This window comes from Simochromis diagramma, unplaced genomic scaffold (genome assembly GCF_900408965.1).
Source record: "Simochromis diagramma unplaced genomic scaffold, fSimDia1.1 OVJJ01000344.1, whole genome shotgun sequence".
NCBI lineage: Eukaryota > Metazoa > Chordata > Actinopteri > Cichliformes > Cichlidae > Simochromis > Simochromis diagramma.
The window spans coordinates 14,065,260-14,090,876 of record NW_024387375.1 but is presented as its reverse complement, the minus strand read 5'-3'; the positions used below and the strand labels follow the sequence as shown (position 1 = coordinate 14,090,876).

At 41.2% G+C, this 25,617-nt stretch overlaps 3 protein-coding genes across 3 annotated transcripts; 1 reads left to right on the top strand and 2 right to left on the bottom strand.

Annotated features, from left to right (window-relative positions):
- Positions 1-12,958: 12,958 nt before the first annotated feature.
- LOC120719995 (apoptosis regulator BAX-like) lies at positions 12,959-14,388 on the bottom strand. The gene is made up of 3 exons (XM_040009566.1): positions 14,032-14,388; positions 13,361-13,519; positions 12,959-13,231 (listed from the first exon to the last, which is right to left on the bottom strand). Exons 1-3 carry the CDS (start codon positions 14,154-14,156, stop codon positions 13,045-13,047), a joined length of 471 nt encoding a protein of 156 aa, XP_039865500.1. The 5' UTR covers positions 14,157-14,388; the 3' UTR covers positions 12,959-13,044.
- A 1,804-nt stretch (positions 14,389-16,192) lies between these two features.
- On the top strand, positions 16,193-18,772 carry LOC120719994. Its single transcript, XM_040009565.1, has 3 exons — positions 16,193-16,491; positions 16,680-16,742; positions 17,094-18,772. Exons 1-3 carry the CDS (start codon positions 16,390-16,392, stop codon positions 18,204-18,206), a joined length of 1,278 nt encoding a protein of 425 aa, XP_039865499.1. The 5' UTR covers positions 16,193-16,389; the 3' UTR covers positions 18,207-18,772.
- Positions 18,773-18,908: 136 nt separating this feature from the next.
- LOC120719976 lies at positions 18,909-25,358 on the bottom strand. The gene is made up of 11 exons (XM_040009534.1): positions 25,113-25,358; positions 24,862-24,924; positions 22,591-23,016; positions 22,324-22,384; positions 21,609-21,744; positions 21,287-21,382; positions 20,767-21,059; positions 20,263-20,486; positions 19,773-19,973; positions 19,469-19,658; positions 18,909-19,216 (listed from the first exon to the last, which is right to left on the bottom strand). Exons 1-11 carry the CDS (start codon positions 25,212-25,214, stop codon positions 18,909-18,911), a joined length of 2,100 nt encoding a protein of 699 aa, XP_039865468.1. The 5' UTR covers positions 25,215-25,358.
- Positions 25,359-25,617: the final 259 nt, after the last annotated feature.

Genomic DNA, 25,617 nt, shown 5'->3' with positions numbered 1-25,617 from the left:
TAGACAGCAATTCACTGTGCAAATTGATAATTACCCAAAGCCAACTGCGAAAAGCACTCAAGAGTTTCTCAAGGCAAATAAATGTGTATTCTTTAATGGGCAACCAATTTACCTGACCTAAACCCGACAGACCATGCTTTTCAGATACTGCAAAAAAAAAAACTGAATGCAGAGAGACCCATAAACAAGCAGCAATAGAAGGAAGCTCCAGTAAAGGGCTTGCAGAGTATCTCAAGGGAGAAAACACAGCATTTGGTGATGGCATTGGTTCTTGACTTCAGGCAGGCATTGACTGCAATCCCTAAACAGTTAATGCAATATTTAAAAAACAAAACAAAAAACTAAATAACAGCCAAAGAAAAAGGGAAAATTCAAAAGCTTTACTAGGAGGTGAATCTCCAAAATGCTATACTAATCCTCATTAACAATATTAATATGTAAACATTGAAGCAAAAAGAACGCAGTTTTGCCATGATTTTCACGCAGACTAAGTTATAGCTAGCATGCCTATTCAATCTCGCATTTGCCACCAGGTTAAGATCCATAGAAACCTTAGCTGTGGTGAGTAACATTTCCATAGTACAAATGCTATTCTGAGTGCATCCACACCTATAGTACTCTGTGCATTAGGAGTTTATAGCATGCAATATAACAACAGTCTGATCTATATGTTAATATCTATTTCCGTCCTGAGGGGCCTGTTCATTTTACAAAGTGTCTGTAGCAGGTGTAGCCCTGTCTATCTGTGACCAATGACACCAGGACACATGTCAAATAAAACTGTATTACCTTTGATATATTGGCAGGATTATAAGACACGGAGCAGAGATGGACAGCCATGTCAGAGGTGGAATAAAAGGTAGGAAAGAGAGAGTCAGAGAGGAACATGTTGGTGTTGCACTGAGAAGGGAACAAAAAGGCATGACAGGAGAGGGGCAAACACAACAGTGGCAGTTGTAAAAGGGGAATGTCTTAATTTAAAAAGAATTCTGATGGATAACAGAGGACAATGTTGAGGTAGAATGAGAAGCAAAAAATTACATAGGAGATGTGAGAGAAAAACAACTTAGAAAGGGAAGAGTGTTTTTCATATAACAGAGAAGAGTGGACAGTAGCTGTTGGACCAGAATAGTCCATCATGTTGCCTTTTTATTCAGATAAACACACACACACACACACACACACGAAAACACCCTGAGTACTTAAGGTCAAAGACTAAGTTAGACTTCTTGCATATACAATTATTTATGATTATGTCTTTAAAAAAAAAGAAAAAAAAAGAAAAGAAAAAAAAGGTATTGTCCAGCAATATATTAATTCCAATTTCAGAAAGTGGGAAGGAAAAACTCCTTTTTAACAGGAAGAAACCTACAGCAGAACCAGGCTCAGGGAGGGGCACCCATTTGCATATTATATTCATTATATTCAGCAAAATGAGTGTCAGAAAAAGTAAATCTATTCTCTCAGTGGTCTTCAGTCTTTTTTTTCAAGTAACGAGTAAAGTAAGGGATTGCAAAAACGGTAATTAGATTACCGTTACTTTCCCGTAAGCACACTGCGCTACCGTGTTACTAAAACCGTGATTTTTTGCGAGAATGTCTCACGACAGTGACGTAAGCGAGTGCGATTTTAGTGACAACAGCTGTGTGCAGATCAACAATGGATCAACAATATTGAGTGCGGGAGAGAGTATGAGCCTGCAGCGTTTAAAGCGTGGAAGTACTGACCTTACTTTGAGTTTGATTCCATAAAAAGTGACAAAAACATTAGTGTCCGTTGTGCGTGGGAAGAAAACTTCTTTTTACAGCGAAAAAAACCCTAAACTTCCAAGCAAGCACCGAGTGCGCTATGACCTAATGGAAAATTCACCTAGAAACTCCCGGATTCTTCCACTGACCACTGCGGCACACCTGCACCAGGGCAAACCTCCTATGGCGTTATTTTTGTGCCACTATTCTGAGCGCACGTAAAGAAAAATTGAGCGCACGTAAAAATAATTTGCAGTTGCAAGTGTTGCATTTTGAGGAGAAATTTATTTTGAGCAAAGAAAAGCTAAATTTGAGTGAACAAACTTCATTGCTGCGTGCAAAAAATGTATTTCAGTGTTTGCTATTATCCATACACACGCACAATAGCAGCCCCACTCGCTCAGTTTTTGCATTTGCGCTTGCTGGCAATGTGTTGCTTGCGCTCTCAACATTTCTGCCCGTGCGCGCTCAACTCTTTCTCTACACCGTTATATTTGTGCCACAAAACCAGCCAATCACAGACTTGGATTCAAAAAAATCTGATTGGCTGTTTTGGTCTCCAATCAGCTCGAAGTGACGAAATGCAATATCGCAGAATCTATTTCGTCCAAAACTCAAATGAGGCAGTGGTAGAGGAACACAGAGTGGCGGAGTTTGAAATATTACTCTTTCTGGGTCACAAAATAAACTTTTAAGATATTTTCATGCGTGAATGTTGCTTTGTAGTGATGGCCAAATGAAGCTTTCTGAAGCATTGAAGCTTGTATTGAAAAACGGTTCATTACTTGAAGCTTTTCTACACAGTCTGCTCTGGTGACAACTGGTGGCCAAAAATATGAAGAGCAGCTTGAATCCACAATTAAAACCAACTGCTTCGTAATGATTGCCCACTCTACAGGATGGAATTCTGTCTGATATTGGGCCACCGTTGTGTTGCTTTAAACGTGTATTTTTTGGGGTGACAAAAATGTTGTTTATTTCTTTAATAAATAATTTTGACCAGTAAACTTTCCTTGTTTAAACATGCACCATGGCGTGGTCTTTCTTTGCTTGTGACGTCTTGATGTTGGTAAATACAATAAATGAAAAATACCACGTTACATATAATATACATATAATAATGTACAACACATTGGTCGTGTCCAAATTCATGGGCTGCATCCTCCTGAGGCCGCATTTGTAGACCGATTACGTCACAGCGACGCGCCGAAGGCTGTCCAAGTTCGTAGACTCCTCTGAATGCAGCCGACAAATGCGTCCTCCTTTTCCCCGAATTTGAAGGATGGGTTGGGTGTGTCCTTCGTGGCCTACCATATCCCAGAATTCATAGCGCGGCCCAGCCAAACTCCAGTTTCCAATGCGGCGCTACTAAGTTTTAAAATTACTCATACTAATTTTTCTGGGTCACAAAATAAACTTTTAACATATTTTCAGGCGAGAAAGTAGTTGTGTAAACATCAAATATCTGCTCGGTTTATCAAGATATCGCATATTTGCAAAAGTGCTTCGACGTTTTCGGAGACGTCTGCTACCCACCAGCTCCATAGCTAGCCGGGAGCTCGAGGATTACTGATGCGGCCGAGAACGGCACAACTCCCGGCACATCATTTTCAGATCACCGCGGACTTTCGCTGCTCGGGTTAAACGTAATATATAATTCACTTAGACAACCTAAAAATGTTATTGTTGGGCTTTTTTCAGTGTTTTGTTTGTTCGTGAGTAAATCGGTTTGGCTGAGATTAAAGTTATTAGATTAGATTAGATTAGATAAAATAAAACTTTATTAATCCCCCGGGTGGGTTCCTCCTTAGTTTTTACACAGCTGACTAAACGTCAAACAGAAAACTGATTAAACAGAAATATGAGACAGTCGAGAATTTACGCCAGTGTCCTGTTATATTTTAGATAGCAAGGAGCAGACGGCCGAGTTTATTAAACTCCACCGAGACAGCGGTGACGCTAATCAGAAGGCTAGACCGTCCAATTTCACGGCCGTTTACTTCCGGCCTACCCGACCTTCTGAGGACCCGGCGAAGACCGCGAAGGCCGGGTCCTCAGGAGGATGCAGCCCATGAATTTGGACACAACCATTATGGAGTATGCTTCTGCTGTGAGGTCCCGCCTCCATGTAGTTATGCAGTTAATCGCTAGATGGGTATTTTTATAAATAATATTACATTAGGGAAATTTTCCTATACATATTTTTGACCTGGGGGTAGAATTGATTGTGAACTGGAAAGGGAAAATGTTTATGAACTTGCAAATTAAAAACATGCATTTAAGGTAACCCTTTTCCATTTGTATTTAACAAGAAAATTTGTTCCACTGTGCGATGGCCAAACCTGTTCCTTTTATATTTAGATAATTTCTCCTGCCTTAAGGAAAATCCCTTCACATGGAACAGAAGAGGCTGGAGTGCAGAGAAACTGGTAGAGATGCAGTTATACAGTTTAACTGGGCCCCACAAACTATCAGCTAAAAAGAATAAATAAATTAAATTGCTGCACATTTTGCAGACTAACAGTTTAAGATTATTTAAAACATAAAATGTATCTTTTTATAACATTAAATGTAAAGAGTCAAATAGAAGTCTTTCTAAAGTTATTTAATGATATTTATATTATGAAAAGCAGATTTTTGACATTTTCCCGTTGTCAGATAAAATAAACACGCACAAAACAAAAGCAAACAACAAGAACACAAAGCTGGAAAACCCACCCGATTGACCAAAATCAACTCAAAATACTTCCACACAGCAGAAACTCCTCTATTCCTCGCTTGCTCCAAATCTCTCAGTAAAAATATCAGTAGTTTGCTATCTGTCACCATCAAACACTCCACAAATCCCACGAATGATTCGCTTCCTTATAAACCATTGAATCAGATACCAAAGCAGTTAGGTTCTAAATGAAGCTTCGGACGTCACTGATCACCTGACTCTGGCCAAACGAATCATGCTTCGACACAGTGCTTCTGAAGCAGTGTGTTGATTTTTTTGACACACGCACCAGAGCGTCAGCTTCAAGCAGGCCATCACTATTGCTGTGTAAACTTCAAATATCTGCTTGATTCATCAAGACATCACATGTTTGCACAAGTGCTCTAAACATTTTCAGAGATGCCTGTTACCCACCAGCTGACCGGGTGGTCACTCGGGTTAAACATAATATATAAGGCTGAACTGACAAAAGATCACCGACTACACCACCAGGTATTATAGGAAAAACCATAAAGCCTTTGAACTAAAACAAATGCTGTTGTGACAGTGACGTACACTGGCTTTATGGTATATATGTATGATTTGTATCACCTTCATGTTTCCCTCTCACCTCATATCCAAACCGATATCATGAGCAGCAGCTTTTACAGCTGTGGCTCCAGCAAACATCAGCTGATACTAGAAATTAATTTTAAATAAATTATAACAACAGCTTATCAAGCTTAAACGTGCTGCTGTTGTTTAGCGCAACATCCACTGGTTTCCTCTTTCTGGCACAAAGTGGACGATAAACAAACAAGAGAGATGATCAGCTGATCATTGATCAGTTTCATGATTGAAGTAGCAACAGGAGAGAGAGGGAGAGAAAGAGAAGAAGAGGCAGCTGTGCAGCAAAGACAGAATAACTCCAGTTTTGTGTCTTTTTCATTGTAGCTGAAGTACAGGACTAATCGCGTTCCTTTCCCCCTCAATACGGATGTATTGTAATTGGTCCAGCCCAGAGTTGATCATGACCAATTGGCTAATCCACCACCTTTCATTGTTTATACCGTTGCAAAATACAAAACACATACAAAATACAAAACACATGCAAAATACAAAACACATGCAAAATACAAAACACATGCAAAATACAAAACATGTACAAATTCAAAACACGTACAAAATTCAAAACCCATTCAAACTCCAAAACACGTACGAACTCCAAAACACGTACGAACTCCAAAACACGTACAAAATCCAAAACACATGCAAACTCCAAAACACGTGCAAATTCCAAAACACATGCAAAATCCAAACACGTACAAAATCCAAAACACATGCAAACTCCAAAACACATGCAAACTCCAAAACACATACAAAATCCAAAACACGTACAAAATCCAAAACACATGCAAACTCCAAAACACATGCAAAATCCAAAAAACGTACAAAATCCAAAACACATGCAAACTCCAAAACACATGCAAAATCCAAAACACATGCAAAATCCAAATCACAACGGAAGTGCTCCAGGACGCTAGGGGCAGTGTTGAGCTCGATTTGCAAAATAAACGGCAAGTTTGTTGCAAACACATGGGCTGTATGGGACAGTCTAGTCTCCATCGCGCTTCCCAGGTTGCCTAGCAACCATGATACTAACCGCTGGAAACGTGTCATACAACTTTGTTTGACAGAAATGAAGGAGAACATATTTTGTTCATTTGTTTGTTTGTTTCTACAAGAGCTTTGTGAGATTTAATAAGTATCTGAGGCTGAGACCACAGGACAGTAAAACATGATTGTTGGGCTTCATTTCTGTACTGAACAGTCATTTAAGATTAGCTAGTAAATAACAATTAGCTAATGTTTTTCATGAGACTAAAGTCATATCACTTTGGTAATGTAAATATAATATGGCCAATATTATAGTTAATACATGAACATGAACTCTGTGTCAAATACTGAGCCTCAGTACAGATTCAAGTTGCAGTTATTTACATGTCTTCTCACCTAATTAAGTGTTAGTTAACTTTTGGCCCCCTAGAAACAGATTTCAAACTTCATTTGTGGTGTGTTGGCTCTCTCTAGTGGTATGTTGGGAGTGGTATGGCCTGTTAACCCGTATTTGGATTACCGTAATGACGAGAATATCAACGGCGCGCACAGCGTCGCTGCTTTAAGGAACCATTGGAATTTTTAAGGTTGCGCGAACCGTTGAATAGTTACGGTAACCGCAAGGGTGTATGCTTGGTGGAACACTCCATATCCCACAAGTCATGGCACGCCTCTACCGACTCAAACAATGGCGGCCACCATTTCGTTTTATATGTATTTTATTAGTGTTTCTAGGTCGCAAAATAAACTTTTAAGATATTTTCAGGCGAGGATGTAGGTGTGTAAACTTCAAATATCTGCTCGTTTTATCAAGAGATCCCATATTAGCAACAGTTCTCAATCGTGGATCAGGGAAACCGAAGGCAGGAGAAGCAGGTGGCTGCCGGTCGGAGCGTGAGGTGAACTGAATTTCAGGTAAGAAGTTATGAACTGCACTCTATTTGTGTCAGATATAAACCGAGTTTAGGTGTAGTTTATTTTTCGTTGTGTTGACTTTTTACAATAACTCGTACTGCGTGCTAGCTAGCACGACGGAGTTTCTATACAGCTGTGTGCGCGCTAAGTTACTGATGTTGAACTTTATGACAGGCTCCCATGTCATTCTCTCGCCTGTTGAAACTTCAATCATGAAACTGATCAATGATCGGCTTTTCTCTCGTTTGTTTATTGCGCTAAACAACAGCAGCACATTTAAGCTTGATCAGCTGTTGTTAGAATTCATTTGATTTTAATTTCTAGTATCAGCTGATGTTTGCTGGAGCCACAGTTGTAAAAAAGGGCTGGTCGAAACCAGGAGATGTCCTTACTGAATCATCAGAGCTGAACTGGTGATGGAGAAACAGGTTTACCTTTTAGGTGACATGAATGAGTTGAAGGGAAGTTATGAACTGTTTCTGAGAGACAAATAACACCAAGCTCCTTTTTTTGTGTAGCTGACAGCTGGTAACTGTGCAGGGGCGGATCTAGCAAAGCTTTTGCCAGGGGGCCAGGTAGGGCATTAACAGGGAAAGGGGGACACAAAGATATACTTTTCTTTCTTGCTCTCATACAAGGCTGTGTGATGAGCCCTTTCCTCTACTCCCTCTTCACCCACGACTGCAGACCTGCTGATGGTTCCAACACCATCATTAAGTTTGCAGATGACACCACGGTGATTGGCCTCATCAGTGACAACGATGAGGCCGCCTACAGGGAGGAGGTGGATCGTCTGGCTGAGTGGTGCGACAGAAACAACCTGCTGCTTAACACCGAGAAGACCAAGGAGCTCATCGTGGACTACAAGAGGAATGCTGACCCACATCCACCCATCCACATTAAGGGGACGGCTGTGGAGCGTGTGAGCAGCTTCAAGTTCCTGGGAGTCCACATCTCCGAGGATCTCACCTGGACGACCAACTGCTCCAAGCTGGTCAAGAAGGCTCACCAGCGCCTCTTCTTCTTGAGGACTCTGAGGAAGAACCACCTGTCCTCAGACATCCTGGTGAACTTCTATCGCTGCACCATCGAGAGCATCCTGACCAACTGTATAACAGTCTGGTACGGGAACTGCTCTGCCTCGGACCGGAAGGCGTTGCAGAGGGTCGTGAAAACTGCCCAGCGCATCGCCGGAGCACCACTTCCTGCCATAAAAGACATCTACAGGAAGCGGTGTCTGAAAAGGGCTGGGAAAATCATCAAAGACCCCAGTCACCCATCGCATGGACTCTTCACCCTCCTGCCCTCTGGGAGGCGCTACAGGAGCCTCCGGACTAAGACCACCAGGTACCAGAACAGCTTCTTCCCCACAGCTGTCAGACTCCTGAACTCTGCCTCCTGACATCTGACCCACGTTAAACTCATGGACTGAACATACACACACCCACAATGGACAACTGTACCCTCAAACACACAATAATAACATGGACTGAACCACCACTCACAACCACTAGCACTTTATATAGCCTCTGTAGAAACTATCTACACCCTCACCTATCTTAACTGCACTACTGTATAGCTCTGTGTAAATAATCATTCTGTACATTCGATAATCTTTAATCCTACAACTGTTTACAACTTGCATAGTTCCCATTTCTGTATAGCTGTATATCTCAGATTCTGTAAAGTTATTTATTTCATATTCTGTATAGTTTTTCATATTTATATCCTGTTCATATCCTGTACATAGCTTGTACTCACTACAGCCTGTACATACTTATAGTTATAGAATATTCACAACATACTTCATACCGTGTACATTATAACATACCATAATAGACCCATTTCTGTAATATACTCACATATCTATATTATTGCTAATATATATTGTAATATATCTATATCACTAAAGCACTTCTGGATGGATGCAAACTGCATTTCGTTGCCCTGTACCTGTGCATGTGCAATGACAATAAAGTTGAATTCTATTCTATTCTATATAAAATATTTAGCTTTTATTAAATAGTTATCGGAATCTTACAACCAAAGTTTGTATAATAATACACAAGATTGGCTGTAGACCATTGTTAATCATTCAGAACACTGTGTAAAAATAACAAAAAACAAAAAGTGAATGCAAAAGTGCATAAATATTTATTTTACCTGTTTGATGTGTGTGGCAGGGCGTGGTCTGCAGTGCTGGTGCAGGGGAGGTGGAAACACGGGCGTAAAGTCTGTGCTCTCTCGGCTGTTTTTTTGGTGTGTGTTGGGCTGTGAGTTGAAAAGCTACAGCCAGCTGTGTAGGTACACCAACCATGTGTGAAAAGTGGTCCATAACGTAATGCTTCAAAGCGTGTTCATGCAAACATTGTCGGGTCTGCCGTGGTACAATGCGACTTCTGCTCATGAACCTCTGTGCACAGCGTCTGCAAATCGGGGCTGTACGAAGTCCCCTCATCGTTACACAAAACTGTAAGCTGTCATCTGTGAGGCGCGAGCGGTGTTTGTTTTTACCATAGTTCATGGTGGAGAATGGCTGCTCTGCTGAGTTTTGCTCTCTGTAGCCGTATGAAAGGCAAACTACACTGATTAGCAGCGGCATAGGCACACTTAAAATTTCTTCTGAAATTTTCGCTTTCTAGTATATATATATATATATACACACAATTTAACACATATTATACATGATTGTTTAAGAAAGGAAATAAAGGCCGTGTGCCCTGTGCTTCTGTCAGGGCTCTGTGTGCGGGCAGGCGGAGAGGAGGATCCAAACGCAGGACTCAGACACTAACGTGAAACTCAAAAATCTCAGCTTTATTGCTGGTACGAAAACAAAACATGAAGTGACCACTGAAACCGGAGAACAGGAACACAGGCATAATCTGAGGGTACGACGCGACACCGAGCATGGGAAAACACAGGGCTTATATACACAGGGTAGTAACGGGGGATTCGGTAACAGGAGGGAGACACAGCTGGGAGAGATCAGGGCTAACGAGACATGGGGAACAAAGCTGCACACACTAACATAAGACAAAGACTTTCACAATAAAACAGGAAACATGAATCACAACTCAGAGACACGGACTCAACACAGAGAGACAGAAAATGACACCTGGAACTGAACTATACATGAAACCACAATTCCTAGAGACCAAACAAAAAACAAGGAGCACCACAGTCCAAAAATGCAGGAAAGCACTGCAAAAACAAAACGAAACCAGAGCTCAAGAGTCCACGGAAAGTTCAGGGGACTGACCGTGCACACGGCAACGACGGGCAATCAGTTCTGGGGACCGACCGTGCACACAGCAACGGCGCAGGCAAAACCAATCAGGAGGCCGACCACTTGGAAGGCAGTGGCAGCCACTGAGCAGGTCCGGAGGTCGGCCGCGATGCCAGCGGCGGTGACGAACTCTTTCCGGAGGCCGTCCCCGAAGGCCATGATGCCAACTTAGCAGCCTGGAAAACGGCTGGCAGAGGTGAGGCGGAACAGGTCGAGCTGGCTCTGACGGCGGTGTGGCAACCGCAGGACCAGACGAGGCAGGACCAGACCAAGACGAAGGCGGAGACGAGGCAGGACCAGGCGTGGATGAAGACATGAGGCAGGACCGGGCGTGGAAGAAGCCGGAGCTGGGCCAGACGAGGAGGAGGCAGCTGAAGTGGAGGCTGGACCAGGCGACGCTGATGATGCAGAAGCCGGACCAGGCGACGCTGATGATGCAGAAGCCGGACCAGGCGACGGCGTGGGTGAAGCCGAAGCTGGACCAGGCGAGGATGAAGCCGGAGCCGGACCAGGCGAGAATGAACCATATTTAGATGAAACGGGTGCACGTGCTCCTCGGGCCCCCAGCTGCCGGGGGATGCACAGAAAAAACTGTGTTGCTGGACGGGGCTCATCTGGGTACACCCCAGCTGACGGGCTCCTCGGGCCCCCCAGCTGATGAGGAAAGTTGCTTGGACGGGCTCCTCGGGTCCCCCAGCTGACGAGGAAAGTTGCTGGACGGGCTCCTCGGGCCCCCCAGCTGGCGAAGCAGGAGGCTGGACGGGCTCCTCGGGCCCCCCAGCTGATGAGGAAAGTTGCTGGACGGGCTCCTCGGGTCCCCCAGCTGACGAGGAAAGTTGCTGGACGGGCTCCTCGGGCCCCCCAGCTGGCGAAGCAGGAGGCTGGATGGGCTCCTCGAGCCCTCCAGCGAAAACAGTCTCAGGACCAGTGGGCACCAGAACCAGCAGGTGCAGAGACCTCTGGCAGGGACAGAACAGAACCAGCAGGTGCAGAGACCCCTGGCAGGGACAGAACAGAACCAGCAGGTGCGGGGACCTCTGGCAGGGACAGAACAGAACCAGCAGGCGCGGGGACCTCTGGCAGAGACAGAACAGAACCAGCAGGCGCGGGGACCTCTGGCAGGGACAGAGCAGGACCAGCAGGCGCACGGGCCTCTGGCAGGAACAAAACAGGTTGCGCTGGCTTCTTTATGTCCAGGGGTCCAGAGTTAACTGAATGCTGATATTTAACCTCTAGGGAGGCCCCGGAGAGAGTAGAAGTCCCAAATTGAGCTAGGTCTTGAGGAGCAATGAAAGTCTGTGTGGGGCTATTCTCCCCCTGAAAATGAGTGGGTGGAGATGGTGGCTGAGGCGCAGGCCGTGTTAATGACTGAGGTGCTGGCAATACCCGAGAGTGCACTAAGGTCGACTGAGATGCAGGAGACGGAACTGACTGGAGAACAGGAGGAGACGGAACTGATGATAAAGCTAATGATTCTTCTACCAACTGAGCTACTGACTGGGCCATAGACTGTAACAAAGTTTGTAATAAGTCTGGCTGTGGTAGCGACTGAGCTATGGATAGCGGGGGTGAAGACTGAGCTATGGGTGACTGAACTTGAGGTGAAAGTGGTGGTGGAGTTGGTGACTGGGCTACAGGCGGCTGCTGAGCAGGAAACACAGGACACTGAGCTACAGGTGGCGGCTGCTGAGCAGGAAACACTGGATACTGAGCTACAGGTGGCTGCCGAGCAGGGGACACTGGAAACTTAGCTACAGGTGGCTGCTGAGCAGAAAACTGAGCTGACACGGGCTTAAGAGTCTCTGGGGTGACACACACATTGTTCGCTCTCACAGAAGTGTCGAGTTGAGGACGAACAGCAGTCACTATATGCTTGACGGGTTCAGGAGCATGATAATCACCCGGAACCTTTTGAGGCATAAAGTCATAGATCTCCTTGGTTTCATCAACAGGTTTAGAAAGGTGAGGTATGGGACAGTCTAAATAGTGCAATGAACCGGGAGAATTGTCCTTCAAATAATCACTCCTTTCATTTACAGTTCTTATTTCAGCAGGGGGCGAAAGAGTAGCCCCACCACTCACCCTAGCCGGCTGTTCAGAAAAAATCCTAGGCTCCCACTGGAGCTCTGAATGCTGGCGGCGGGTCCGCCGCTTTCCCGTCGAAGAGGGATCAGGACTGGCTGAGGGTGACGTGGCAAAACTCTGCAGCAAAACTCTGCAGCGGCTGCTCCTCCTGCGGTGTGGAATCGCTGGGTGAGTCGAGGGGCACAATAATGATTGCTAACATTTTGTAGAACGCCTGTGCAGGTGTAAGCTGGTTGCTTGCAGGCTCGTAGTAATCCTCCCAGGACCGGCTGGAGCGTTTTCTGCGAGACCGGGACGTCCGCGGGGAGGAAGAAGACGAGTGGGCCGAAGGGTAGGCTGCCAGTGAGGAACGGCAGCACAGAGGCCCTCCAAGCGCTAGCCGGGTCCCGTCAAAACGGGAGCTGCGCTTCCACCGTGAGTCCGCTGGAACACACAATTTAACACATATTATACATGATTGTTTAAGAAAGGAAATAAAGGCCGTGTGCCCTGTGCTTCTGTCAGGGCTCTGTGTGCGGGCAGGCGGAGAGGAGGATCCAAACGCAGGACTCAGACACTAACGTGAAACTCAAAAACCTCAGCTTTATTGCTGGTACGAAAACAAAACATGAAGTGACCACTGAAACCGGAGAACAGGAACACACAGGCATAATCTGAGGGTACGACGCGACACCGAGCATGGGAAAACACAGGGCTTATATACACAGGGTAGTAACGGGGGAATCGGCAATAGCAGTTTCACGTACTTTGATAACGAGTCGGCATGCAAAGTAGAACAGTGCAACCACCCTGCCCCAGTTAAATATTCCATCTGAAAAGGTCTCAGAGGCCACTCTCATAAAAACCTTTCTTGTGGGACAAAGCGAAGAGTTATTTATCATTCTAGGGAAAAAGATTGAATAATGGTAAGCAAATAATTTAGTTATTACAGTTATAGTTGAACAAACATGCATATCATAATACTCCACGCCTTTAAAGTTGCCTGAAGAGGCACACAGACAAGTTACCAACCTTTGGAGCTCTACATTTCCATCCAGCTCGTCTCCAATCTGCTGCAGGCACTGAGCAAGCTTCTTATGTTTTGGGTCAGTCAGCTGGCTTCCATCAAGCTGTTCTCTCGTCACTGCCCTATTGCCATCTCTTTGCCTCTGAACTCGCTCATAGATGAAACTATACAGCACAAATACACAACAGTAAGCCATCTTACACTTTCTCTAGTTCAACAGCAAGAAACCAAAGTGAAGGGGTTAAGATGACCTGGTTACCTAAGCTGGTTGTCATCATTGAACCTTGGCACATTAGCACTTTCAAAATGGACTGTTACTTATATATAGCACTTTACTACTCTCTTTGAGTGTTGAATGTGTTTTCTTACAACAAGCCTCGTTCACATATGATACATATTTTCTCTGTGCCAAAGCACTTTTAACCCAGCGTTAGGACACTAGCACTCTGACGGATGTGTCAAGGTCAACATGAGATTCACTATTTATGTTGACATGCAACCTAGAAGATCAAACAAACAGCTTTGCAATTGGTAGGTGATCAGCTCTTCCTTCTGAAACAAGTCAACAAAGGCACTCAAACTCCTTACACCTAACCCCTTATATCAAGTTGATTTCCTTCACAAAAATGATATATTCCACATATAACTGCTACCCAAGAGTGTAGTGTGTACTCACTCCTGTAACAAAATAGTTCCGACTTCCAGTATCTGATCTCCGGAATTCCATGAAAGACAAAGGTAGACACTCATTAGATGACTCAAATGCTGATAATAATAATAATAATAATAATAATTTGGCATTGCGCCAAATTATTATGAGATCACTTTAGATGACAGAAAAATTATACGTCAATTCTCAGTTTCATCGTACGTTTTTTTTTCCGTAACAATTAGTTTAAACACGTTTTTAAAACTATTGTTTTTGTAAATTATTTATATCTCCTGTTCAACTCAACTCTAGACACCTGTTTGTCCGTAACATATACAAAGGCAATACATCAAATCTGGTGTTAGTTATTCAGTTGATAGTATTAATTTAAGTTAATTCACGTTAAAAACTGAGGAAATTTGCCATTTTTTAATGTCAAACGGATGCCGTTTCCAAATGTGTACGTTTCGCTTTTGGTCAAACGCGTTTGCTTACTCTTTGTAACGTGAACATCTACACAACGCAGTGCTAACGCAAAGCTAACGTTTAGCTACTTTTGCTAAGCTAAGCCCTATCCATGTTAACGATACACTTAGCAAGCAATAAAGCGGCAAACTAAATGTTAACTGTTAAAGCGCCACATTATCTGTGTCTATCGGACTCCCACCGACTCTGTCAGAGTCGAAATATATGTATTTTATTTGTTGACGATAGCTGCTACTACCTTGATCGCATCCTCCTGGGTGTGATGCCATCTTGTTTTCTGTTTGGGTCGTTTCTGGTTCCTGTGCAATCACGTGATAACAGTTATTTGTTCGTACCAGTGGGCGGCACTTGCCACCCTCACTTTTTCACCCTCTAGTTTAATTTACAAATATACAAATAGAACTATAGGCAACAGAAATAGGGAAAAACTATAATGTCCCCTACCGCACGTAAAGTGGTACGATAACTCTGTAATTTTAGTCCAAAAAAAGTCTGTTATATCTTTTTTTAGCCTCGCCTAAATGAACGTCATTTCCCGTACCTCGGTGTCTTCCGTCCGTCGCGCGCATACACAGGCCTCTTTACGACTCGGCTGGCAAAGATGGCGGATGCACAAGTATGTTCGGCAAAATGGCGTGGTGACTTTAAATCGACATATTTACACTTTAATAAACCTTTTACTCATCTAGAATTAAGTATATGCCATTATAGTGTTCTTATATTTGTTCCTGAGTCACTTCAAACTACATTTACGCGCTTATAGTCAACATTTTTTGCTCCTCTGTACTCCCTCGTGCAGCGCTCAAGTAGCCGGAATGGTAGCTTGGTTAGCTTAGCGTGCTATTACTTACCATTCCCTGTTGATACGGCTTCCACTCTTTGCATGTTGTGCGTGTTAAGTCTCAGCGTTTAGGCACGTCTTCTGTAACTTGTTAGGCTGCATGTCATATTAACCGCATATATTTATATATAAACATATATAAATAAAACCACTTTTTTTTTACGTTAGTAATTCCTTTTGTGCATAATTTTATATTATTGTTAATAATAAATAAATTAAAGCAACAAAACAACCTGAAGAGCCGGTTCGGAGCAGAAAGAGCCGGCTCTTTTTAGTGAGCCGAACCGAAAGAGCCGGATCTCTAAAAAGAGCCGGAAATCCCATCACTAGTCCTAAGCATCCCAGAAACGTATGGGGCGCCGTTTGTAAACTGAAACATGCCGAAATTAACAGCAACATTTTTCCACATTTAGCTCTAAATCTTACAAAAACATGTTTTTTCGAGTCATTTTTTACAACATTTAGTAAAATATTTGTAACTTTTCATATTTAAAACAGGATTTTAAATGTTAAATCTAAATGCTAAATGTTAAATCTAAATGTTAAATGTAAATGCTAAATGTTAAATGTAAATATTATATTTAAATGTAAATGTTAAATGTTAAATGTAAATATTATATTTAAATGTAAATGTTAAATGTTAAATGTAAATATTATATATAAATCTAAATGTTAAATGTTAAATCTAAATGTTATATATAAATCTAAATGTTAAATGTTAAATCTAAATGTTATATATAAATCTAAATGTTAAATGTTAAATCTAAATGTTATATATAAATCTAAATGTTAAATCTAAATGTTATATATAAATCTAAATGTTAAATCTAAATGTTATATATAAATCTAAATGTTAAATGTTAAATCTAAATGTTACGGGAAACTAAATATTTAGCTAATATGCAAATTTATTGTACGGGTCAACGGAAATACCAAAATAAAAGCTTCAAGAAAACCTCCCGCGCTAAAGTGTGCCGGTCGCGGTCAGGTTCTGTGTTTGCGCTCCTCTTACGGTCACTTTTGACTGCCATGAGCTGCTTCGACTATTCCCTACCAGCATGTCCAGCGATTTAGCTGAAAACATTGGAAGAGCCGTTTTGTCGGCCATCCAACGATTCAGCGGTAATGCACCCTCGACCTCACAAACGCCGCAGCACTTGGTAAGTTTATTGTATAGCATTTTGAACGGGTTGATAGCAGTGTTAGCAAAACTAGCAAAGCTAAATTACTTAGCTAGTCCTCAATTATTTCATTTGGTAGGCAGCAGACAGAGATCGAACATCATACAACTCTATTTATTTATTTGGTAGGTAGGTAACAGTCGTTCTTGATGTAAATGTTTCCTTAGGAATCCAGCAATGCACCTGGACCAAGTAGACCTGCCGTCTCCACTGGGATACCATACTGCTCGGTAGGCCTTCTTACACATATCATTTAGCTGACTAATTTTTGTTTTTTCTTTGGTGTAATATGTCACCTTAAATTAAATCCTGTCAAAGTAATGATTCTGGTTCTACATACATTTCATCTTCTTAGGGGTCCATCACTAGCTGTGTTACATCACCACCAACAACATTCACAAGTTTTACGTCATATTTTATTACTGTTTTTGCTGTGAAGTGTCTTTTGATTGCTCACTTTCATATTTTAAAACTATTGATAAGATATTACTCTAGCTAATCTGTCACAGTACAATTGCCTCAAATTACCCATCTTTTGTTATAGAATTGTGCTCATTGAGATTTTCTGTGCCGTGTTCTAGGATGGTTACCAAGGAAGGCTTCAGATTTCCAAAGAGGAATTGGAAAATGTTCTTTCCCTGAAAACATCTTTTACTGAAGCTGCATCTATCCTTTCCATCTCCAGGCCCACTCTGTATAAGTTACTGCAAGACTATAATATCTCAGAGTCAAAATTCAATGTAATCAGTGACCATGAGTTAGATCAGATAGTGTCCCAGATAAAAACTGAACATCCAAATGTTGGAGAAGTGATGCTGATGGGTCATCTGCGTTCCAAAAACATAGTGGTTCAAAGATGGCGCGTAAGAAAGTCACTGCGGAGGGTGGACTCGGCTGGTGTTCTATCCAGGAGAAGAACTGCAGTTGCTCGGCGAGTATATTCTGTGCCTCATCCAAATTTCATATGGCACATAGATGGAAATCACAAACTGATTCGTTGGAAGTTTGTTGTTCATGGTGCAATAGATGGATACAGCAGGATGTTGATGTTTCTTCAGTGCTCCAGCAATAATCGAGCTGAGACTGTGAAAGCCCTCTTTACTGCAGCTGTTGGACAATTTGGCAGACCCCTGCATATCAGGACTGATCACGGAGGAGAGAATGCTCAGATTTGGGAGGACATGCGAGCAAGCAGGGGTGAAAGCTCTGTCTTAATGGGAAGTTCTGTGCACAACCAGAGGATTGAGCGTTTCAACCGAGACTTAAACAACAACTGTAGCCGCATTTATGCACCTATATTTTATGAATTGGAATCACTTGGTATCCTAGACTTAGAAAATGCAACAGACCTATTTTGCCTTCATTATGTGTTTCTACCACGAATCAACCGCACTTTGAAGGAATTCAAAGCTGGATATAACAATCACTCTGTTTCCACTGAAGGTAATAGAACTCCCATCCAGCTTTTTGCCTGCGGAACTCATGTGTCTCATCGTCACAACCCAGAACTTTCTACAGCAGAGGTCTCCATACCCTCCTTCTCAAACTCTGAAAGTAGGTTTGTCCCATTAAATGACAGCGATTTACAAGAGCTATATACAAGCATTCACCCTTTTGAAGAAGACAACAATAATGGTAAAACATTGTTTCAACGAACACAGCAGTATATTTTTAACAAACTTGTAAATGTGTGACCTCAACCACAGGATACCAGTGATGTTCTAAAGAGTGATGACACTTAGCATTCTTAAATGCTGTACAGCAAATGCAGTTTTTGTACTACTGCAGAAGCCCCTCCCCTCTAGCAGTGATGCCTCCTGACACATAAGGACTCAGAGTTAATGACTGACAGTGACTCATAGGCTATTCAGAAGGCTACAACCACTTTTAGTTTATGGGTAAAACCAGTTATTCAGATTGAAGTAAAGATCAAATTCACACTGTAATACAGTATAACAGTGAAAATTATCAACACGGAACAGTCAGTCTTTAAATCAATTCACAAGATTATCTACAGTATTGTTTTAATCATTGTAAAGTTGCAATAGTCTTAATAAATGTTGCTGTTAGATGTCTAAGTAATCCTGGCTTGTTCTACAAAGCATGTTTAATATACTCTGTGCATAAACTGTTTTGAAGTGTCCTTGTTTAAAAAAGAAAAGCTTAATAAAATTATTGTATTACACCAGTGACTTTATTGATTTGTCGTTGAAAATACAGAATTAGCATTTTTATAAATCTATTGAAGCTTTGAAAATTATTACATTTCAACATTAAATGCAGTCAGAATTAATTTCAACTATCTTGTAGGAAGCAAAGTTACTTGAAACTACAATTAATGAACAGGATTAGGGTTAACAAACCCACCATTTTAATTTCACTTTTTTGGAACATGCTTAGATGGTGCTGAATAAAGCCCCATTCATGAGTGCTACTAAGAAGCAGTAATGAAAAGCATCATCATCAGCCATTGTTGTTTCATTCACAAAAAGCTGAAGCTCATTTGCACATGTGTGTGCAATCGGGAGATGTTTGCTTTCATCGTGAATGAATGTTATTTTAGGAGCTGGTTGAAAACCTATGGCTGGAACCTTGCTGCTCCCGGTGGCAAAAGCCAAGATGTGACCAGGCCTCAAAGCCTTCACAAATGCCTCTTCATCCTTGGTAAGAGTCCTTTCTCCAAGTGAGTCTCTCAGCTCTTCATCTAAAAACAAAGAAAAACCACCGTTAACCTGGGGACACTAAAATAGTTAAAGCTTGAGCTAACAACTAAATGATGGCTAATGTTTTTATAAAAAATACAGAGGTTCTGTCTTTGCCTTGCTTGTCAGTTGTAAGCTATCATACATCTTTATTCCTGTTTTGTGTGTGCGCATGTGACATAAAAAGACAAAGTTTTACTTTAGTGTCCCGAATTGTTTCATGGCCAGACTACATTATGTGAATTTCTGCTTACTTTCGACACACTGGAGAAATTCCCGAAATTTGACCACCATCAGCTCCTCTCTAACTCTTCTGTTGCTCCCAAGGACAGAATAGCTTGGCCTGAGAACCCCAGCAATTAAACTGGCTGTCAGATCTTTGTCCTCCCCCGATAGGTCAAGCAGAACACGCAAACTGGGGTTCTCTCTCAGGAGTGATAAAATCTAGACAGAAAAGTTTAAATATTGGTTAAATTCCAGTTTTAAATATAAAAAGTAGCTCACTCTAAATGATTATAAAATAATGACCAATTGATACAGAAAAAATATAAATCTCACTCCATAGTAGGACAAGCCATCAGTTAGTTGATCGAAACAGCTTTGCCGTTGCAGAACTGCAAGGTATAGAGCTGCATTTTTCACGAACAGATCTTTATTGGCCATGGTGACTGTGAGTGGAAGACCTTCAACTTGATATCGCCATGAGTCGCAGCAGCTGACTGCTTCCTCCAAATCATGTTGAGTTGTTGCATTTACAACCTAAATATTTAAGAAAAACACTTTAAATGTTTGTTTTTTACCAGTGTACACAAATACTGCAGATGGTTCATTTTAATTGGACTCTAAACGTTTTTGTTTTGGTTTATTTGGCTGTATTTCACCAATATTTTTTTTTTTTTTTTAACAAAAAGGAAACAAATTGAAAATATAATACATGGAATTGCCTCTAATAACCAAAAGTGTATTTATTATATATTATAAAAGAAGACCAGAAGACTTGTGAATATAGGAAATATTACAATATTCTTGTTATAATATTGCAATTCACCTTTTTCAGATTCTCTCTTAACTCAGGGTCACCTATATCATCCGGTGTTAGGTGTACTTGAAGAATGTCTCCTGACACAATGTAGTCTACTACATGTGGAGAGAGAAAGGCAGGTGCTTCTCCACCTTGCACTATTATCGTGGACAACATCCTGCCAATGGTTCGATATACTCCATTTTGCAAGTGTAGGATGTTAAATTTCAGTGTGCATCCATTTGGTGTAGCTGAAAAATAACACACAAAAAAGTATATTCTGTACAGACCCCAAACTGATATCTTGAGATTGACAGACAAAAATGTATTACTATTTTTTTTACTGTTTCAGACACACAGAACATAACAGATTTATTATCTGTAGTCATTTATTAACTTGTTAATGTTCTGTCAAACAATGTTCAGATCAGGTGGTTGTTGCGTTTGTAACATTATAAAAACGAGTGTCGTCAACAAGCCTTTAGGCCTTGAGTAAGTAAGTTAGTTAGTTTGACTGTGAAATCCTATTACCTTCAAAAGCACCACTGTCCTGAAAGATGGCCTTCACCAGTAAACGGAAAAACTCCCGCCTTGGCCCCCCAAGGTCAGCAGCATCTTCCTCTGTATCATGTTCATCGCTTGCAAATGTGACATAAAGCATCTCACAGCTTTCTGCAAACTTGGGTCTCTTGAACTGACGCAAAGCAGTCGACCACACATTGGCTCGACTGATATGGAGTTGTCTTGTTCCTGGTGTAATGACTTTCTCACTATGAGCTCTAAGGAGACCTTCAATTTCTTCTTTGCTGAGCTTCTTAAAAGACCTATATAAAAAAGGGACAATGACAAACAGATCTTGGGGAAAAATGGAAATTTGCTGTACATTTGACTCAAGTGCACAGAGTTACAACAGATAATTATGTTGTGATAGTCCATATTAAATTAGTCAGAAATGAGCAATTACCTTTGTAATTGTGTAACTGCAAAAAAATGATGCAAGTAAAGATGCAAATAAAATATTCAATTATCAAAGGTTACTTTCAAATCTTACCTTGAAATATGAACTTCACTCTGTCTATCAGACTCTTCTAGGAGGCTACGCTGAATTGCCTCTTCAAGAGCTTCATCTTCCTCCAGAAAAATAGGGCTAAGTAGATAAGAGATATTAGAAATCATAAAACATGTCAGCCTTGAAGAATTTCTCACACTACATCATTAAAAAAAAAATAAAAAAAAAAATTAAATGTAAATCCTAAAGTTGCAGTCATTCAGCAAAAAAACCCCAAACATGCAAATTGGAAACTTGCATCAAAACAATATCCTAAACAACATCTAAAATGAAGGATTTCTTTAACCCCTAGACAACAGCTTACACAAATTCTGCCACATTATATGGAAACATCTGCTGTCCCTCTGCCTGTCCCTCATTTTCACTCTCTTGAATGCAGCTCTCTGTTTCCTGATGCTTGGCCTCACTTTCACCTGGTGTTGTAGACAACGCATGATGCACTGAACAAAGGAAAGAAGGTCAGCATGACTTGCTTCATAATGTTAACAGCCTTTATATATCCTTATATTAGTTTAAGTGAAAGTTGGGCACATATTCCTCCTTGGCTGTAATCACCTGTGATAATTCGTAAACATTAAAATGGTAAATGGCCTGTATTTGTATAGCGCTTTTACTAGTCCCCCCTAAGGACCCCAAAGCACTTTACACACCCAGTCATCCACCCATTCACACACTGGTGAAGGCAAGCTACAGTTGTAGCCACAGCTGCCCTGGGGCAGACTGACAGAGGCGAGGCTGCCATATCGCGCCATCGGCCCTTCTGGCCAACACCAGTAGGCGGTAGGTGAAGTGTCTTGCCCAAGGACACAACGACCGAGACTGTCCGAGCCGGGGCTCGAACCGGCAACCTTCCGATTACAAGGCGAACTGCCAACTCTTGAACCACGATCGCCCCAATCGGACAAATTAACGATGCTCTCATCAAACAAACCCCCCAGGAATTATTACGCACTGCAGTAACAAAATCTAACTGGTCATCGAGCTTAGAACCTCACTAGGTTTTCATTCACGTCACATACCTCGTCTTCTCCGGCAGACTGGACTTTCAAAGTCACTATCAGACAGCTCTTCTGGTTCCTCCTGAGGGAAAAGAAAGCATGTTCTACATAAAATCAAATACAGTTGCACCAAATCACTGGTAACACAGAGGCACATGGCTGCACTAAAAACTGTTTACACCTGCTGAAACTGCAATATTAATTAATACAATTAATAAAATTATGTTAAGGGAACAGACTCACTTTTTAGACAATAAATATTTCTGCACTGCAATATAAAATGTTTACCTGTGCAGGTTTTTGTATCCCTGCCATTATATAGAGGCAGGTGGTGGAACAAATCGAGCCAACTTCTTGGCCACCCCAAAGAAAACTGCTAGAAACATTTGGTTTCATTAGTCGTTTACATCCTCTAATTGTACTCAAATACTCAAAAGGGAATGTCTGGCCAGTTGACAGTGCAAATGTTCTTCTGAAGATTGCTGCTATTTCTTCTCTAAGTTGTGCTTCAGACCAGTCAGATGTAAAGGAGATCTTCCCAATAAGGCCATCTTGTGCTAGTTTTGCTCGTGAATCTCCTCTCGGTATGAGAAACGTTGATGCTGAAGACAAGGGCAAGCACACAACATCTTTTGTATAGTGTTTGCAGGTCTTGTTTTTTCTCACAAAATGTGAGCACGTAGCATGAGCTTGAGGAACTGATGGAAGAGGAACCTGAAATGAATTCAAACACAGATACAGATAGACACCTATGCATTACAATACATCCGTAAGGTTTCTGTTATCTGTTCATTAAAAACAAACAAACAAACTGTAGACTCAGACCATCTTACTATTGTCTACCCATTACACAGAAAACTGAACCTTTTGTATCTTGTAGATTAGCATTTGGTGATTGTTGGTCAAGTTGGTGATTCAGTTCCCAGGTGCTCTAATCTAGAGCTCCCAATGAGTTTATCCGAGTATGACTGTGTGCGAATGTTGGACAGAAAAAGTGCTTGTATTAATCTGTGCATGTGAATGGGTAAATGAGATCTGTTGTATAAAGTGCTTTGCTACTCTAATTGAGTGCTCAAAGGCCTGCAATTAGGTCAGTGTGTATTTGGACCCTAACAAGTTTTATTTTGTTGCCCGTTTACTGAAACATATTCCAATCAAAATTATATCATGGACATGATGTGCAGACTCAGCTTTAATTTAGGGTATCCATATTAAAATGATGATGTCATTACCAATTAAGCAGATAAAAGGCCTGGAATTGATTTGAGACGTAGTGTTTGCATTTTGAAAATTTTACTGTGAACAGACAACATGCGGTCAAAGAGAACATAACAGAAAAAAGAAAATTAAGAAATTAATACAGCCACTACAGTGACCATCAAAACGATGAAAAATATTGACGTAAAATTTATTTTGCGACACCACAGAACAAATGATAGCGTATAATATGAAATGATAGATGTTTTCATATTGTCATATCGAACAGCCCTAATACAGAGGGTTCACTGCAAGGTGCAAGCCACTCATAAGCCTCAAGAATAGAAAGGCTAGAATGGACTTAACAAAAAAAAAAAAAAAAAAAAAAAACATCTAGTAAAAGCCAGCTAAATTTTGGAAAAACATTCTTTGGACAGATAAAACCAAGATCAACCTCTACCAGAATGATGGCAAGAAAAAAGTATGGAGAAGGGTGGAACGACTCATGATCCAAAGCATACCACATCATCTGTAAAACATGGCAGAGGCAGTGTGATGGTTTGGGCGTGCATGGCTGCCAGTGGCACTGGTAGTGTTTACTGAATAGGTGACACAGGACTGAAGCAGCTGAATGTGTTCAGAGACATACTTGTCTGCTTAAGTCCAGCTAAAAGTAGTCACATTGATTGGGCAGCATTTAATAATAAAGATGGAAGATGACCCAAAACATACAGTCCAAGCACCCCATGACTTTAATAAAATAAAGAAATAGAATATTCTTGAATGGCCAAGTCAGTCACTGGATTTTAACCCAATTGAGCATACATTTCAGTTGTTGAAGACTAAATTTAGGACAGAAAGGCCCACAAACAAACAGCAACTGAAAGCCAATGCAGTAAAGGCCTGGCAGAGCCTTAGTAAGGAGGAATGCCAGCATCTGGTGGTGTCCATGACTTCAAGACTTCAGGCTGTCATTGCCAACAAAGGGTTTTGAATAAAGTAATAGAAATTATCATTTTATTTTCAGTTATTTAATTTGTCTAATTACTTTAGAGCCTCTGAAATGATAGGATTGTGTTTACAAATTAATTTTTCCCTCTCACATTTTTATGCATTCATTTAGTCCAACCCACTGAATTAAAACTTAAAGTCTGCACTTCAACTGCATTGGAGTAGTTTCATTTTTAATTCATTCTGGTAATGTACAGAAGCAACATTAGAAAATGTGTCTGTATCCAACTACTTATGAACCTGACTGTATATCAAAACCAGTCAGCTAAGATAAGATAACATACCTTTATTAGTCCCACAAGGGGAAATTTCATGATAAATGAATTAAATGATATGTGTAAGAAGGCCTACCGAGCAGTATGGTATCCCAGTGGAGACGGCAGGTCTACTTGGTCCAGGTGCATTGCTGGATTCCTAAGGAAACATTTACATCAAGAACGACTGTTACCTACCTACCAAATAAATAAATAGAGTTGTATGATGTTCGATCTCTGTCTGCTGCCTACCAAATGAAATAATTGAGGACTAGCTAAGTAATTTAGCTTTGCTAGTTTTGCTAACACTGCTATCAACCCGTTCAAAATGCTATACAATAAACTTACCAAGTGCTGCGGCGTTTGTGAGGTCGAGGGTGCATTACCGCTGAATCGTTGGATGGCCGACAAAACGGCTCTTCCAATGTTTTCAGCTAAATCGCTGGACATGCTGGTAGGGAATAGTCGAAGCAGCTCATGGCAGTCAAAAGTGACCGTGCGACCGGCACACTTTAGCGCGGGAGGTTTTCTTGAAGCTTTTATTTTGGTATTTCCGTTGACCCGTACAATAAATTTGCATATTAGCTAAATATTTAGTTTCCCGTAACATTTAGATTTAACATTTAACATTTAGATTTATATATAACATTTAGATTTAACATTTAACATTTAGATTTAACATTTAACATTTAGATTTATATATCGTTAGCTTCATAGCATAAGTGCCTAAGTCATTTTTTTGTGTTTTCGGAAAACAAGAAAAAACTAATTTTCTAAATATCACATGCATATTTTTAATTGATATTTTCACAGAACATTTAAGTATATGTGAGGAAAAGTATGGAAAAAGAAC